Source organism: Opisthocomus hoazin, chromosome 5 (assembly GCF_030867145.1).
Source record: "Opisthocomus hoazin isolate bOpiHoa1 chromosome 5, bOpiHoa1.hap1, whole genome shotgun sequence".
NCBI lineage: Eukaryota > Metazoa > Chordata > Aves > Opisthocomiformes > Opisthocomidae > Opisthocomus > Opisthocomus hoazin.
Genome location: NC_134418.1, coordinates 45,800,548 through 45,817,301, shown reverse-complemented (window position 1 = coordinate 45,817,301; position 16,754 = coordinate 45,800,548). Strand labels below are relative to the sequence as shown.

General features: G+C 42.8%; 1 protein-coding gene across 7 annotated transcripts in view; it reads left to right on the top strand.

Annotated features, from left to right (window-relative positions):
- The window catches only part of ZNF827 (zinc finger protein 827), a 127,322-nt gene that overhangs the window by 85,400 nt on the left and 25,168 nt on the right, over window positions 1-16,754 (top strand). For all 7 annotated transcript variants that reach the window (XR_012764019.1, XR_012764020.1, XR_012764021.1 and 4 more), the window contains one exon: window positions 181-284. Coding sequence is in view for 4 of the 7 variants with exons in the window: in XM_075421080.1 (XP_075277195.1) it covers window positions 181-284 (104 nt within the window). In the remaining 3 variants the exon portion in view is untranslated. The remainder of the gene's footprint in view (window positions 1-180; window positions 285-16,754) is intronic.

Below are 16,754 nucleotides of genomic sequence, written 5' to 3'. Positions count from 1 at the left end.
CTCCTCCTCACCTTGCCTCATGGTCTGCGTATCTTTCAGCATAAGTTCTGTAAATGAAACAGAGCCTTTAACAAGATCGTAGTGGTTATAATATTAAGATGTTAGGGTCGAAAATTGTATTTACTTCTTCCATTAACTGTTGTTTTGTTTACAAAAAGACATCTTATTTTGTTCCTGTAGCCCATTCTTTTCTGAAGACACGTTTAGACAATCACCGTTCACTTCCAACTCAAAAGATCTCCTGCCTAATGAAACTACTCTTCATGGAAGGACATCTGCACCAGGTCAGATACCTTTTTCTTTCATTACTTCCAGTTCCTATATCTTTTAAAATTTTTCTTACTGTAAACTCCACCACTTGACCAGTGCTCTTAAAATGTAGTTTGCTTTGTCAAAAGGCAACTATGTCTCTATCACAGTAAGTGCTTATTATTAAGAAGAAAAAAAAGTTAAATATTGCTGAAGCATTTGTATTAATAGTGTTTAAACTATTATTTCTGTAAATTGTGCAAGAGTCTGTAACAGATTAAACGTAGCGGTATTAACAAAGGTGGGTTTTTGTGTGTGTGTGTGTGTGTCTCCCATATGTAAAGGAACTTTACTGATGTCAGATTATCATCTGCTGTTCTACCTACCTACTGGTCATTTCCATCTCCAGCTCTCAGAGTACAGACGAAATGTTTGCAGTACATGTATCAGAGTGGCTGAGCTTGGCAATACAATTTTCCTGCCTTTAACAGTAATTTAGAAACTTTTTTGGAAGAATGTGGAGTTCTTAAAACATACTGAAAGGCCTCAGTATCTGTGGGTACGTTCCCATTGATCTTCTGAACTAGTTGAAATGTGTGTTATGTGCAGATGTAGCTTGGGTTATATTCTGCATTAAAAATCAAAATATAGGTATGTAACAATACTATTCAAAGTGGCAGTGGACATGCAAAAAGTTGATACATGCCTTTACTGTCCTGTTGCAAAATAACTCGTTTGCTAGTTCACTGCTATCTGTTCTTTAATTAATAGCTCTTGGGCTCTAAAGGTCAGTAATTACACAGCCAGCTGTAGGGTAGGTTATTCACCTTTTCTTAGCAATCAATAATGTTTTAGGCATGTTACTGCTAATTTTCAGCTATGGACTGTCATTTCATTCGCAGCTTAACAGACCCTTCATTTTTTTTAATGCCTGAATAGTCATTTGACAGCTTGTGAAGTGGCAGATGAGGTTAAGAGCTAGGTGTTGTCTAAGGGTAAATATGCATAGCAGGGAGAAGAGGAAAATTTGTAGCATAAGGACAACGATCTTCAGGCTAGCCTCAGCCACACTTTTGCAAGGCAGTAGTGGATTTTGTAACTCAGGGCAAGGAGAACCAGATCAGGTGTTGTGCTTTTAAGTACTAAAATGTAAACCAGGTTAGAGCTTCATTCCTGGCTTTTGACCTAGAGATAACATGGAATATTCGTATACCCAGATGAAAGAAGAGAACTCTAAGACTCCTCAGGTGGTGGTCAGTACCTCAGAGGACATGGCCTCTAGCAGCAATACTCTTACATCATACCAAGATGAATGTATAAGAATTTAAATTCTTTGTAAGACTTAATTTTAAGTGAGGCCACTAAAACTGTGGATGGGTTTTGATTTTGGTGACATCTTTAATCTGCTTAAAAGATGTAAAGTATCTAGTTGGTTACGACAACCTGGAGTGTTAGAATGGCTCCTGAGGAACTGGGTTTTCTATGTTTATGCTGCCCCATATTCTGCCTTATGGAATAGAAGTATTACCCTGGTAAGTCTGTGTATTACAATACAGATTGCTCTGTGATTGTAAGACTCTGATATGTAATAGCATTATATATCCTGAAAATCAAAAATGCCAATTTCTGCTTCATTTTTATTTTTGGAACAACCCTATCATTCCAAATATGTTGATTTTTCTCAGCTTGATAATAAATTCTTGGACCTGAAGTGCAACTTCACAGTAGCACCAGGAATGTGACTTACGTTTTTAATCAATTACAAATGTGATATTCATGCAAAAGAACAGCAGAATACCCACAGGTAGATTTCCTACTAGTTTCAGCCTTGCAAGAAGAAATAGTCTATGCAGTACTATGGATAGCTCAGAAGAAACTTTATCCCTGCAGATAGTAGCGTAAAGGAACAGTAACAAACCATTGTAAAGGCCAACAGGGTGTAACAGAAAATGCTGTGGAAATGTGTATGTGGTGTCCTATGGATAAATGGTATATATGCCTTCACTTGAGATTTGTTTTGGATTACTTCATTCCTGAAACAAGACAGTAAGAAACAGAACAGCATAAGAAAATGACAGAGAATTCCCAGTCCAGTCTCATCTTCAAGTCATCAACTAAAATCCAAGTAGATTGACTGCTAATGGCCAAGAGTGTTCATTAAGCAGTGCCCATATCCAAAAATGCAACTACGTGCCACTGTCACCACAGGTAGCACAGTCTGATGAATAAGTGTGGAGTCTGAGCTGCTGCTCTGTGCTGGCTCTCTGTTACCAGGCTTGACTCAGGCAGGCAGAGTGGCATGAGGAAGCCTATGCTGCCTGTTGGTCTGGGTGGCCATGGTGGAACCCCATGTACATAGTACTTCTTTCTAAGAGAGCACCAATATGGGCTGTTGTATCCCCCGACTCCTGCCAACATTCTGTCTGCAGACTTCTTGGCACCTTAGCTGCAGAGGAATTGGGAAAAGTGACAGGAACATAGGACAGTAAGATATCTCATGTGTCAAATTCAATTCTTTTCTATAGTGGGTAACAACATTATATAATTTCATTGATTATCAAGATCCATCTTAAACCTGTCATCCTTATTATTTGTATGAGGACATGGTTTCAGAAGCTCACCCCTTTGAAGGGCCAGGACCACTCTCTTTTCAGCCTGAATTTATTCACAGCAAGTTTTACTTTTCTTGTTTCTCCAATGCTGTCATTCAACTGGTAATTCTTCTCCCTCATGATGTTCACCGTCTGATGTGCCCTATTACATTCCCCTAATCCTGTCTTCATTTTGGAAAAGTAAGCCAGCCAACATCTTTTAGTCTCTTTGAGTATGATAGAGTTTCCATTTCCTGACCAACATCACAGACTTTTTCTGCCTCTGTTCAGGGAAATTAATTTCTGCAAATATGAGACAACTGTATGTGCTGTTTTACAGGAAGTCTTACCGATGACTTTTTCAGCAGCATGCAATCTTCTATATGTATATTGGAAATGCCTCTCCTGATTAATCACAGTCTTTGTAACTACAGCATACTGGTGACTCTCAGTTCATTTGCTAATCAAATAGTAACGTGTTTTTCTTTTCCTTTACAATTTCAACGGATGATTTCAGCATGCAACAGAAATTCTTGTTCCTACTTTCTAGGCATGTGACCTTGTAATTTGAGTTGTTTCACTTGTTACTCTAGCTTTCAAGGTTATTTCTTTAACACTCTGAAGTTTCTGCATATTGATGATACTGCTTTCATTAATGTAATGCTGTGTTTTTTTGTGTTGAAGCTATTAAAGAGGATGTGTAAGTACAGTTGGTCCAAAGTTCAATCCTTGAGACTTCAGCTTAGTGGCCTCCTCAGTGCAAACCACTTCTCTTTGTAGCCAGTTTATAAGAAAATTTCAAGATCAGGTGTTTAAGAGAAGAGCACTCTTTCATAGAATCATAGAATGGTTTGAGTTGGAAGGGACCTTTAGAGGTCATCTAGCCCAACCACCCTGCAGTGAGCAGGGATATCTTCAACTAGACCAAGTTGCTCAGAGCCGCATCCAACCTGGCCTTGAATGTTTCCAGGGATGGGGCACCTACCACCTCTCCGGGAAGCCGGTGCCAGTGTTTCACCACCCTCACTGTAAAAAATTTCTTCTTTATATCTAGTCTAAATCTACCCTCCCTTAGTTTAAAGCCATTACCCCTTGTCCTGTTGCAACAGGCCTTGCTAAAAAGTTTGTCCCCATCTTTCCTATAGGCCCCCTGTAAGTATACTGGAAGGCTGCTATAAGGTCTCCCCACAGTCTTCTCCAGGCTGAAACAGCTCTAAGTCTCTCAGCCTCTCCTCACAGGAGAGGTGCTCCAGCCCTCAGATCGTTTTTGTGGCCCTTCTCTGGACCTGCTCCAACAGGTCCATGTCTTTCCTGTGCTGAGGGCTCCAGAGCTAGAAAAATAAAATCTGTGGATTAGATTAGAATCTAACCTAATCATATTCTATGAATTCTTAATATTCCTAGAAGGGAAGAAACTAGTTTCCTATAGTACATAGTTCAACAGTATTGGATAGATTTTGGGAATTACTTCCTTTCCTTTTTAAGGTATTTTATATGTTAATAAACATACAAAGTTAGTTGTAGTTACATTACACTTTTCTGTATTACTATTACTGTCCAAATAAGTTCATTTTTACTCAAAAATGGAACCTATCTTCATGAAAACCAGATGAGCGATATTAACTATTCCTTTTCTGGTTGGTTCATTAATATTGGTGAAGATTCCAGCCATGGTTTTTTGGGAGTATTTTTTTCTCCATGTTTATCTGTGTGTAGTATAATAGTATTTCATTATTTTCTCTCTTATACACCAAGGACCTGGTATTGTCCTTCATTTACATTGACAGTGCCAAATATTCAAACAATCTCATCGGTGTAGGATTAAATTAAAAAAAAAGAAAGAAAAAAATCTGTCTTTTTATGAAAATTTACTACTTCTTGCAAAACTGTAATTTTGATTGTGGTAAGTGAATTTCACATGGCTAAAATAGACTTTTGGAGCTGGAGGGTGTAGGTTTTGGGGAGTTCTAGTCCATGAATAGCCGTGGCTTTTTAAATCTTGTCCATTGGTGCCAGAGCTAAATTTACTGGTGTTATTTATTTCAACAGAATAAGGCCAATGAAGCTTCTGTCCTCAAGTACCTTTTTTGAAAATGCATCAGAGCTTCTTCTGCCACTGTCTCTCCACACTCGTTACTGACCTGTAAGATGACAGATAGGCCATGCTTCCTCTTCAGAAATGTTGAAAAGCCAATATTGAATCAGTAACATGATACTTAGTTGAGTACAAAATTGGAAGCATAGTGCAGAAATTTTGGATTTTGGTATTGTCAGTTGTATTTTTATTGATGATGCAATTAGTGGCATTATCCCATATTTCTGTTTATTGAGCTACAGTAATATGTGTAACGAAGAGTCACATATGTTTGGAACTACAGAACAATTCAGGAGATGTACATGTTTCTCCTGTTACTGTTCATACTCACACTCTACTTCTTTTCTCTAAAGCAGTAATTCCACTGTAACTTGAATATACTTAAAGGGGAAAATCTGCCTGCTGCCTGGGCCTTGTCTTTGCACATTCTCCAACACATCAGTGCCAACATTTGTGTGACTACATCGTAAGCCAGATCAAGGGAAGCAGTGAATTAATTTCCTTTTTTTTCAATAATAGTCTGTGGGAACATCGGGATATAAGCAGAGTGAAGGCAGGGCCATATATTTCAGACGTGTGAAATTTCAGCATTTGTGTGAGATTGATGTGGCTGTGACCACACTTAATCTTACTTTCTTCTGTGACTGTCATTGAAAAATACCTCCTGAGGGTTTAGAGTGTTAACTTGAACGTGGTAAATAATAAAGTTGTTTATGTTGCACAGATACCACATTCTTTAGTATTAAGTATTTTGCATGTGTCTTTTTTCCTAATCCCTTTTTATAGACTCTTTAATGTCAGTATACCCCTTGATGTAATTTTGTGTGGTTTAAAGCATCTAGGAAGTAGATAGCAAGAGTTCTTTTTGTCTAACCTGTAGACGTGTTTGTTCTTATATACTATTTTCCGGCAGTATTTGTTCTTGATTCTGGTCTCCTGTGCTCTGCATCAAGCTAAACTTCAGCAGCCATCTACAGCAACCGGCTTTCAATTTTGTGCCATCACTAGGTTGGTTAAGAAAGTCAGGACTTTAATAAATTGAATATGAGGTTAGAGTGAATCCAACTATAATTTCCATTTCTTCAGAAGTTGCCAGTGATGGTTTTCCTTCTTGGTCTCTTTTAGCCTGCTGCCAGACTTCCTACTTTTGACTTATCTTACATTGTCCCCACGACTACTGTAACTGCCCTGCAGAAATGGACACCTTGAGCGTTTGATTTCTGTGCCGGGGACTGTTGACACTTCTGTCACCCTGGAAAATGGACTTAGACCTTACAGGACAGTGAAATGCATGAGGATTTATGCTAAAGTGATCAGTGATGAAATGTTGGCATTTAAAATGCCCTCGTATAGCTTCCCAGCTATGTACCCATGGAGTTAATTAGCACAATTCACACCTTCTTATGGTTGTGTTTTACTTATATCTGCCAAAAAACTTTTAACTTCATGCTGTGGGTAATCCTCCGTTTACTTTAGGAAGGCCTTCTTCACAGTCCTAAATGCAAGAATTTTGTAGAATCATAGAATAGTTTGGGTTGGAAGGGACCTTTAAGGGTCATCTAGTCCAACCCCCTTGCAGTGAGCAGGGACAACTACCACTAGATCAGGTTGCCAAGAGCCCCGTTGTAATTTGTAAAGGAAAGCTAGGGGTTAAGAGCACAGTTGCAACCAATTGATTTCTAATTCATTCAGGACAGCAGAACCTGTGGATTATTATTTTTGAGAGAACCACAGAATGGTTCATGTAGGAAGTCTAGTTCCACCCGCTTCCTCAGAGCAGAGTCAGCTTGTTGCTCATGACTGTGTCCAGTCAGGTTTTGAATATCTCCAGGGATGGAGACTCTCTGGGCAATCTCTGGGTCACCTGTGCTGGTGTTTGACCACGCTGACAGTAAAAAATGTGTTCTCTTATGTTTAAATGGAATTTCTTGTGTTTCAATTTGTGCACTTGCCTCCTCTCCACTGGGCATCACTGAGAAGAGCAAGGCTTCATCTTCTTATTCCTCCTCATCAGGTATTTATACAGAGTGGAAAGATCCCACCAAGCCTTCTCTCCTCCAGGCTTGAACAGTCCTAGCTCTGTCAGGCTGTCCTTGTATGACAGATGCTGTAATCTCTTAGTCATATTTGTTGGACTTCAGACTTCTTTGAAAGTCTAAAAGAATATTTCAAGATCCTGGCAGTGGTTTCTGTCCCTGTGATGGGACAGCAATTTTTATTGCCAGTACAGTTGCAGAGGGAGTGCACGTGCACAGGAATTGACTTATATAGTGCATTTTTTTTCCCCTGCTTTATCCCATTATTAGTGTTTATGGTCATTTTATTTGCTTTCAGTTTTGGTCTGAGTTACGAGCTGTGCCCACCTAGGACATTAGATGTTCCCTTTAGTTTCTTGACGACGAGAGTGCCTGACCCCTGTTGGCTTCCTGACAGAGTGGAAAAGTGTAGAGTGGCACTTAATTCCCTACACAAGGCATGCTCCGTCAGGCACTTGGTCCTGTTATTCTTTTCTATCTCAGTATTTCTGTGAAATGTGCTTGTTGAAAGCGGTGCTGGAGGTAGATGCCACACTGCTGTCGTCGCTGCCTGCAGAACACAATGGCAGGTGCTCACTAAACCTTGCAAAGTCTGGTACCCTTGGCTCTCAGAAGCACCCATTTAATTTTATTCCTGTCCCAGTACCTGTCTTGGGTAAGATTCAACCAGATACTTTTCTTTTTGTGTATGTATATGCATGCGTGTGCATGTGTATGTCTGTGTAAAAATCCATGCAGATGCATGAAAAAGAACACTGGAGAGATCCCTCTGAGAAATCCAACCTGTATGATGGCTTCATAGATGGTGGGAAAATTCTTGTGATAGAGTGGCAGATTGATTTGAGTAACTGATTTTAGTTCCTTGTCTCCAACGTGCATTTTACTTTCATTCTTTGCACAAAACGAATGTCTTTTGGGTACGCATTGACTGGTGTACACTCTCTCTCTCTGCGCTCCCTAGGTGGCTAGGGCCTGTCAGCCATCATGGTTTCTCTCTGAAGTCTGATAGCAAGAGACAGATAGCTGGCAAGTTGTGGAAAATGATTCTAGGAAGGTGAGATAGTTGGACTGCTGCAGAAGCGGGCTGAGTTTGGCATAGTTCTCCAAAGCAAGACAGATTTTGCACAGTTTGTTCAACATAATTCAGTGCTAAACTGTGTGACAGTGACTCTGACTCTAGCATGTTTTTTATCTATTGCATCCTGTCTTCAGATTTCCGTGATCGTCTGCCTGGGTGCAGCCTTCTTTTGCTATGCACCCAGCTGCCTTGACAACCGCTTTGCACTACAGTCATCAAGCAGAGAGGGTTCCAAATTTCTCATTCATTTAATGGGATCATAACCAATGTGACTGCAACTGATTGCACTGTTACATTTCCCTTGCAACTTTTTCTGGGTCTGCTGCCAAACAGGTTTGCATCTAGTGCGTGCGTGTTGCAGATCTGTGATACGCTAATAGTGACTATGTGCTGAGCAGCCACAGTCTTCATAACTAACAAAGTCCCTTTCAGAACTGAAAATATCATGCAGAACAGGCCATTTCAAATCAGCAAATCGTCTCTTGCTCAAACATGCACGGTGCATTCTTTGGCTAAAATAGGATGCGTGAAATGTGCATTGTTGTACGTGTTTTATTTTTTCTCAGTAATCAGTATTTATTTGCCATTCTGAAGCAACTAAGGGGAATGTGATCAGATTATTCTGAGGAACACGTGAAAATCCTGGTAAATTGGCCAATCCCTCTCTCAATACAACACATGGTAAATAGCAGGACTTTGCATGAATTGTTATGGGTGTACAAAGTTCACTTATTTTCCTTGTGAAGTCACTGCACTAATTATTTTGCCAATTATTTACAGGACCTTCAAAATTAAAGTTGTTAATTAAAATAGACAAACGGAAAGATACACATTTAGGTCCATGTCTAATGGCTGTCTTGAAAGGCACTTGACATCTATCTGAAAATTTGTGATCCTTGTTTTATTATGGGCTCCCTTTATACAGGGTAGTTTTTTTCCCCTCTAGTATTGTGCAGTCTTCTCACACAGGAAAATATATTTATTATTGGTTCATTTCCCTTTTATGTTTGTTCCTCCTAAAGCAGGCTCAACCTCATGGTAAAGAACAGAAGAAAAAAGTAATTTCACTCAGAACAAATCCTCTAGTTTCATTCAGAATACAGCCAAACTAGACCCCATTCATTAAACCCAGCAAACCAAAAGCTGTTAAGAAGTATCATCAACGTCAAATCCAAAGCAAAATGGCCAAAGGTAACTGTTTCATGCCACGTGGAAAAATAAAACTTAGCAATTGGGGTTTTTACTCTTTCAAACAGGGAAGGTTTTGGCATCTATTATCATTTTTTTTATACATTCTCTGAGTCTCTACTAGTTATTCAATAGCAAGTGCTTTTTTATAAAGTAAAATAATGGTCGCTATCAATATTTTTAAATAAATATGTAACATAAGTGGACATCAAATCTGAGGTCTTCCTGAGCAGCTACACTCATCCAAAGTACAGAATGAGAAATGTGGGATTTTGCCTACCTTGTCTTCTGCTGGCAAGTGAATTCAGGACAACACAAGGCTGTCTGGCAAGTTCCTGGGACCGTGTTGATGCAGGTGACAGAAGGCAACTTGGTGAAGAACAACCATGAAGTGATAGGGTGTGGGTTTTGGGAAAGGAAGAAGGGAAAACCACAGAATAACAGTGGTTGGCTTCAGGAAGGACAACTGTAACCAACTTGGACATTTATGTGGAAAGATGCCTAACAACAGTTGTTGCCAGGTCATTAAAGAAACTTGACCTCTTGAGTTGAGTGAGGCTTTTGGTGCTGCTGCCTCTCACCATATGCTCATAGTAAGCAGGGAAACCGAGAGTAGGTACAACTATAATTAAGTGGTAAAGCATAGCTGTCAAACCCCAGGGACCATCTATGGTTCTGCAGAGGTCTGTGCTTGCTCTGGTATTAATCAGTCCTTTTATTAACATCATGGATGATGGAAGAGAAAGCATGTTTATTAAATGTCCTGATGACACTACGCATGGAGGTGCCATAAGCACTTCAGAGGAGAGAATTAGAGTTCAGTCTTATCTTGAGGAATTGAAGAAACAGTCTGGAAAATAGTAGCCAATTCAGTGAGGACAAAATTCTGTGCCTGGAGGAATGATGAGTGCCACAAAGGAGGGGGAGGGGGGATGAATGCCCAGGCAGTGCAACTTAAGGGAGGGATCTGGATTAGTCTTGGTCAGATACTTTATGTAGAGATGACATTGTATGCATTGCAGAAAGGGCAAACATCTGGCTGAGATGTCAGGAATGTTGTCTGTAAGGCACATGTTGTAATTCTGCTCTACAGCTGGAGCCCTGAATTAAATTCTGGGCTCTGTAATCCAGGAACAATGTGAAGGACAGCGGTGATCAGAGGTTTAGAAACGTAAGCTGTGCATAAAGGTTGAAGAGTTTGTGTTAATTAGTCTGGAGAAGAAAAGAGGGGACACATGATAATAGTATTCAAATATGTAAAATGACAGCTTTGAGAGAAAAAGAATAAACCTGGCCTATGTTCATGTGAACAGAGTAAGGAATAACAGGCTTAAATGACAGCAGAGGAGATTTAAGTTAAACACCAAGTAAAACTTTCTAGCAGTGGCATGGTTTTGCACTGGCACAACTGTCACAGGAGGTTGTGGAACTTCTGTCATGGGAGGGTTTTTAAAAAAGTGAGTTAGACAGGGAACTGTTGGGACTGGTGGGTATGTTTGGTGCATGGCCGGTGTGCCTCCAGGCAAGGGAGAGACAGGATGGCCTCCTGAGGTCCCTTCCAGCTGTAATTCTGTGATATAAATTTGGTAGCAAAGCTACAATGGCAATTAAATAACTTCTTGAAAGAGACTTGATAGATGAGGCTGTTCACTTATAAATACTCAACATGCTGTGTTTTAGACTCTGCATCTCATTCAAACCCATCTATAGTTTCATATCCTCTTTTGTCTTTCTTAATATTGGAATCTTTTGTAGAAGTGAACATCAGCATTGAGTCAGACTGCTTCCTGAATATGAAACTTTTCCAAATACAAGCTCAACATGAAATAGAAAGACAGGTTTTAAAATCACTTTTTTCTCTCTGCAAAAGGGATTGGAACACATCATTCCTGACATTTCTGTTTAGAGTTACCTTGGGATTCTCAAGTCCTCACCTGTCTTATCTTGTACAAAGTTGTCTTCTATAATATTTGTCTGCCTAAGAGTAAATTAAATGGAAAAATTCATCAGGCTATTTGGTCAGCTATATATTAAAAAACAACCAAACAAAAAAACCCCCATTGTTTAAAAATACTCTAAGCAAAGCTGAGAAGTTTTTTCCTTCTGTGGCATGATGTCAGTCAGGGTACAAATGTGCCCTACTGGCTGCTGGGTGTTCTAGTCCAGTTTGGGGCAGTGGCGGTGCTGAGCAGTGCCCCGCAAATGCAACCCGAGCGAAGGCAGAAGGGAGAGTAGTGCGGAAGGAAGGAGAGGATGGTTTGCAGGTAGATGTGCTTGCGATACGAGGGAGAGCAAGGGGAGAGGTACATCTCTTAAAAGAGTGAGTTAAGGGCTTCAAGGAAGTGGCAGGTGACTGCTTATCACTTGGGGAATCTGCAATAAATGCAGTAAGAACGTTTTCTTTTACAGCAGCAACCACGTACTGTGAAGGGTGCTGCCTTTTCCTGGCAGCTTGCTGAAATGTGGAAAGGTGGATCTGGCCGAATGTTCACAGCTGCTTTCATCTAGTTTTGACTCTTTTGTGTTAATTCAGTCAGCTCAGGAACAGGGACTGAGTCTGCATTTGGCACTTTATTTTGCATTCTGGTACAGCAGCTTTTGCTTCACTGAAAAGGAAGCAGAAGACTGAAAAGAAAAATGTAGACTAAAGGCCAATTTGTCTTTATTTGTATCTGAATTCTGGATGGGGAGTACTCGTGTTAGCCTCTGCAAAGTGCCCTAGATGTGTTATTACCTTCTCCCTATGAAAGGCAGGCCCCTATTTCAGGTGGACTTGCAAGCAGAAATCGGCATATTGACAAAAACAAAAGAAAAAAGGGAAAATTTGTACATACACCGTAATGGTCCTAAATGTGCACAAATGATTTTTAAAAAGGTTTCTTAGGAATTGTGTCTTAAGCAGAATTGTAAGAAAGAAATTAAAAGGGTAGAAAACTACTGGCATTATGGAAATTAATTAACTGTGGTTTATAAATAACAATAGAAGCAAATTATACTTTCTTAGGTTCATAGGAACTCAATGTTGTAGCACCCAAAATAAATGCTACAAGGAGAGTAAATGGTTGAGCTAAATGTGAGGGCCACCTGCTTGGGAGTGAATTAGAGAGAGAGCTTATGTAAGTTCATCATTGCACATCTGTTACAGTTTGGCTGTGGCTGCTCTGCCGCCCCTCCACCCGCTGGGGTGCAGAGGAGAATGGAAAGAAAAAGGCAAAAACTGGTGGGTCAGGATAAGGGCAGTTTCACAGAAAAGCAAAACAAAGGGAAAAACAGTAACAACAACGATACAGATAAGGAGAATACACAAAACAACAGAATGCATAAAGCCACTCTCACCACCGCCCAGTGCCGCGTGCGCGCTCCTGAGCCACGACTGCCTTCCCGCTGCCCCGCTTTCCCCCAGCCAGAACTCAGCATAAGGGCACATGGTATGGAATACCCTGTTCTGTCTGGCCAGGGTGGGTCAGCCCACCTGGCTGGGTCCCCTCCTTGTGAAAATTAACCCTGTCCTGCTTGAACCCAGGACATTATCCACCACTTATTCTATACCATCTACGTCATGCCCAGGTCCCCCACTTTCCAGTTAATCACCACCACTTCTCCTGTCTCCAGATATCATTCCCTTAGTTTATGGATCATCACTCCAAAGTGTCCGTTGAGTTCATTTAATCCATGACTTCGGGCTCCATCTGTCGTAACAGTCTTCCATGGCAGGAGAGGTGATGTGTGGTGATGGGCGGTCACTTGCTGCATCTGGAGCTCACAGCTGATGTATCTGGTGCGGCCCGTGCCCACAGTCTGCGGGTTGGAGATGTTGATCTTGATGAAGTTGCTGGGTGCCAGTTGTTGAAACCAGTCCAGTCCCATCATCGCTGTGCTCTGCTAGGCTTCACCAAACTCCATCTTTCTTTAGTCTGGACGATTCTTGCTATGATACTACTGATATAACATATAACAACTATAGTAGTGATAACAGACACTGATGGGGTTATTTAGCAATTAACTTTATAAAATTTATTTATTGACTATTCTCGCCCAAAATCAAATCCCCATGAGGTACACATCAGACTTCCCCATCCTTTCGCGTTACCCACCAGGTACACCCAGGTCCTTGGGCAAAAGAAATCCCGCGGACAGGCTTAACTTTGCCCGAGGCAGGACTAACCCAGACTGTCTTCCCTAATATGTTCCGCATGTGCACTACAGGGACTTTATCCCCTTCTACAGGGTGTGGAAATTTTGATTGGGCAGGGCCAGCCCGGCTGATGGATCCTCTGGTGTTTACCAACCAGGTGGTCTTTGCTAAATGCGTATTCCAATTTTTGAAAGTCCCACCGCCCATTGCTCTCAAAGTGGTTTTTAGCAGCCCATTGTACCATTCGATTTCTCCAGAGGCTGGTGCATGGTAGGGGATGTGATACACCCACTCGATACCGTGTTCTTTGGCCCAGGTGTCTATGAGGCTGTTATGAAAGTGAGTCCCGTTGTCCGACTCAGTTCTTTCGGGGGTGCCACGTTGTCATAGGACTTGCTTTTCAAGGCCCAGGGTGGTATTCTGGGCAGTGGCATGGGGCACATGGTAGATTTCCAGCCATCCGGTGGTGGCCTCCACCATTGTAAGCACATAGTGCTTGCCTTGGCGGGTTTGTGGCAGTGTGATGTAGTCAATCTGCCAAGCCTCTCCATATTTATATTTTAGCCATCGTCCTCCATAGCACTGAGGCTTTACCCGCTTGACTTGCTTGATTGCAGCGCATGTTTCACATTCACGGATAACCTGTGCAATGGTGTCCATGGTCAAGTCTGCCCCTTGGTCACGAGCCCATCTCTATGTCGCATCTTTTCCTTGGTGGCCCAAGGTGTCATGGTCCCACCGAGCTATAAAGAGTTCACCCTTATGTTGCCAGTCCAGATCCACCTGAGCCACTTCAATCTTGGCAGCCTGATCCACCTGCTGGTTGTTTTGATGTTCTTCAGTGGCCCAACTCAGGGACGTAGGCGTCCACGTGATGGACTTTTACAACCAACTGCTCCAGACGGGCAGCAATATCTTGCCACAATGGGGCAGCCCAGATAGGTTTGCCTCTGCGCTGCCAGTTGTTCTTCTTCCATCGCTGCAGCCACCCCCACAAGGCATTGGCCACCATCCAGGAGTCAGTGTAAAGATAGAGCACTGGCCACTTCTCTCGACTGGCAATGTCTAAAGCCAGCTGGATGGCTTTCACCTCTGCAAACTGGCTTGACTCACCTTCTCCTTCGGCAGTTTCCACAACTTGTCGTGTAGGGCTCCATACAGCAGCCTTCCACCTCCGCTGCTTCCCCACAATGCGACAGGACCTGTCCATGAACAGGGCATACTGTTTCTCATTTTGTGGCAGCTTGTTATACAGTGGGGCCTCTTCAGCACGTGTCACCTCCTCCTCTGGCGATGCTCCAAAATCTTTGCCTTCTGGCCAGTCCATGATTACCTCCAGAATTCCTGGACAACCGGGGATTCACATTCGGGCCCGCTGGGTGATCAGCGCAACCCACTTACTCCACGTAGCATCAGTGGCATGATGTGTAGAGGGGACCCTCTCTTTGAACATCCAGCCCAGGACTGGCAATCGTGGAGCTAGGAGGAGCTGTGCTTCAGTGCCGACCACTTCTGAAGCAGCTCGAACGCCTTCATATGCTGCCAGAATCTCTTTTTCAGTGGGAGTATAGCGGGCCTCGGATCCTTTGTATCCCTGGCTCCAAAACCCCAGGGGTCGACCTCGAGTCTCCTCTGGTGCTTTCTGCCAGAGACTCCAGGTTGGGCCATTCTGCCCGGCTGCAGTGTAGAGCAGGTTTTTAACATCTTGCCCTGACCGGACTGGACCAAGGGCTACGGCATGAACTATCTCCCGTTTAATTTGTTCAAATGCCTGTCGTTGCTCAGGGCCCCATTCAAAATCATTCTTCTTCCAGGTCACGTGGTACAGAGGGCTTACAATCTGGCTGTAATTTGGGATGTACATCCTCCAAAAACCCACAACACCTAAGAAGGCTTGTGCTTCCTTTTTGCTGGTTGGTGGAGACATAGCTGCTATTTTGTTGATGACATCCATTGGGATTTGACGGCGCCCATCCTGCCATTTTATTCCCAAAAACTGGATCCCTTGTGCAGGTCCCTTGACTTCGCTTAATGGTGAAACCGGCTTTCAGAAGGATCTGAACTATTTTCTCCCCTTTCTCAAGAGCATCCTCCGCAGTGTCATCCCATACAATGATGCCATCGATGTACTGCAGATGTTCTGGAGCTTCACCCTTTTCCAGTGCAGTCTGGATTAGTCCATGGCAAATGGTGGGACTGTGTTTCCACCCCTGGGGCAGTTGATTCCAGGTCTACTGGATGCCCCTCCAGGTGAAAGCAAACTGTGGCCTGCACTCTGCTGCCAAAGGGATAGAGAAGAATGCATTAGCGATGTCAATTGTAGCGTACCACTTGGCTGCCTCTGACTCCAGCTGATACTGAAGTTCTAGCATGTCTGGCACGGCAGCACTCAGCAGTGGTGTGACTTCATTCAGGCCACGGTAGTCTATTGTCAGTCTCCACTCTCCAGTAGATTTTCTCACTGGCCATATGGGACTGTTAAAGGGCAAGCGAGTTTTGCTGATCACTCCTTGACTCTCCAGCTGGCAGATCAGCTGATGAATGGGGATAATGGAGTCTCGGTTGGTACGATATTGTCATCGGTGCACCGTTGTGCTTGCAATTGGCACCTGTTGTTCTTCAACCCTCAGCAACCCCACAACGGAAGGATCCTAAGAGAGACCAGGCAAAATGGACAGCTGTTTAATTTCTTCTGTCTCCAAAGCAGCTATGCCAAAAGCCCACCGATACCCCCTTGGGTCCTTGAAATACCCTCTCCTAAGATGCACGGAGCCTCGGGGCCAGTTACAATGGGGTGCTTCTGCCACTCCTTCCCAGTGAGGCTCACTTCAGCCTGCAATACACTCAGCTCTTGGGACCCCCCTGTCACTCCTGAAATGCAAATGGACTCTGACCCTTGGAAAACTGATGGCATTAAAGTACACTGTGCACCAGTGTCCGCTAGAGCTTTATACTCTTGTGGATCTGACGTGCCAGGCCATCGAATCCACACCATCCAATAAACCCCGTTGTCCCTTTCCTCCACCTGGCTGGAGGCAGGGCCCCTCTAATCCTGGTCAGATAATTTGCTGCTCACTTGCTGTAAAAATGACTTGGAGGTTCCTTCAAGAGGATCGGAATCAAGATCAAACTGCCTACCTGGTCTGGAGAGCTGGCTTCTGGAAACTGGAGTGGCATTTTTCCTAGAAGAATCCCCTTTGGTGATTGTTTTACCTTGCAACTCAGGCACTCGTGCCTCTAGGGTTGAGGCAGGTTTTCCATCCCACTTCCTCATGTCCTCTCCGTGGTCACGCAGGTAGAACTACAAGGTGCCCCGTGGTGTATAGCCTCTGTATCCTCTCTCCTGAGCAGAGAAACGCTTGCCCCTGATAGCTGAGATGCT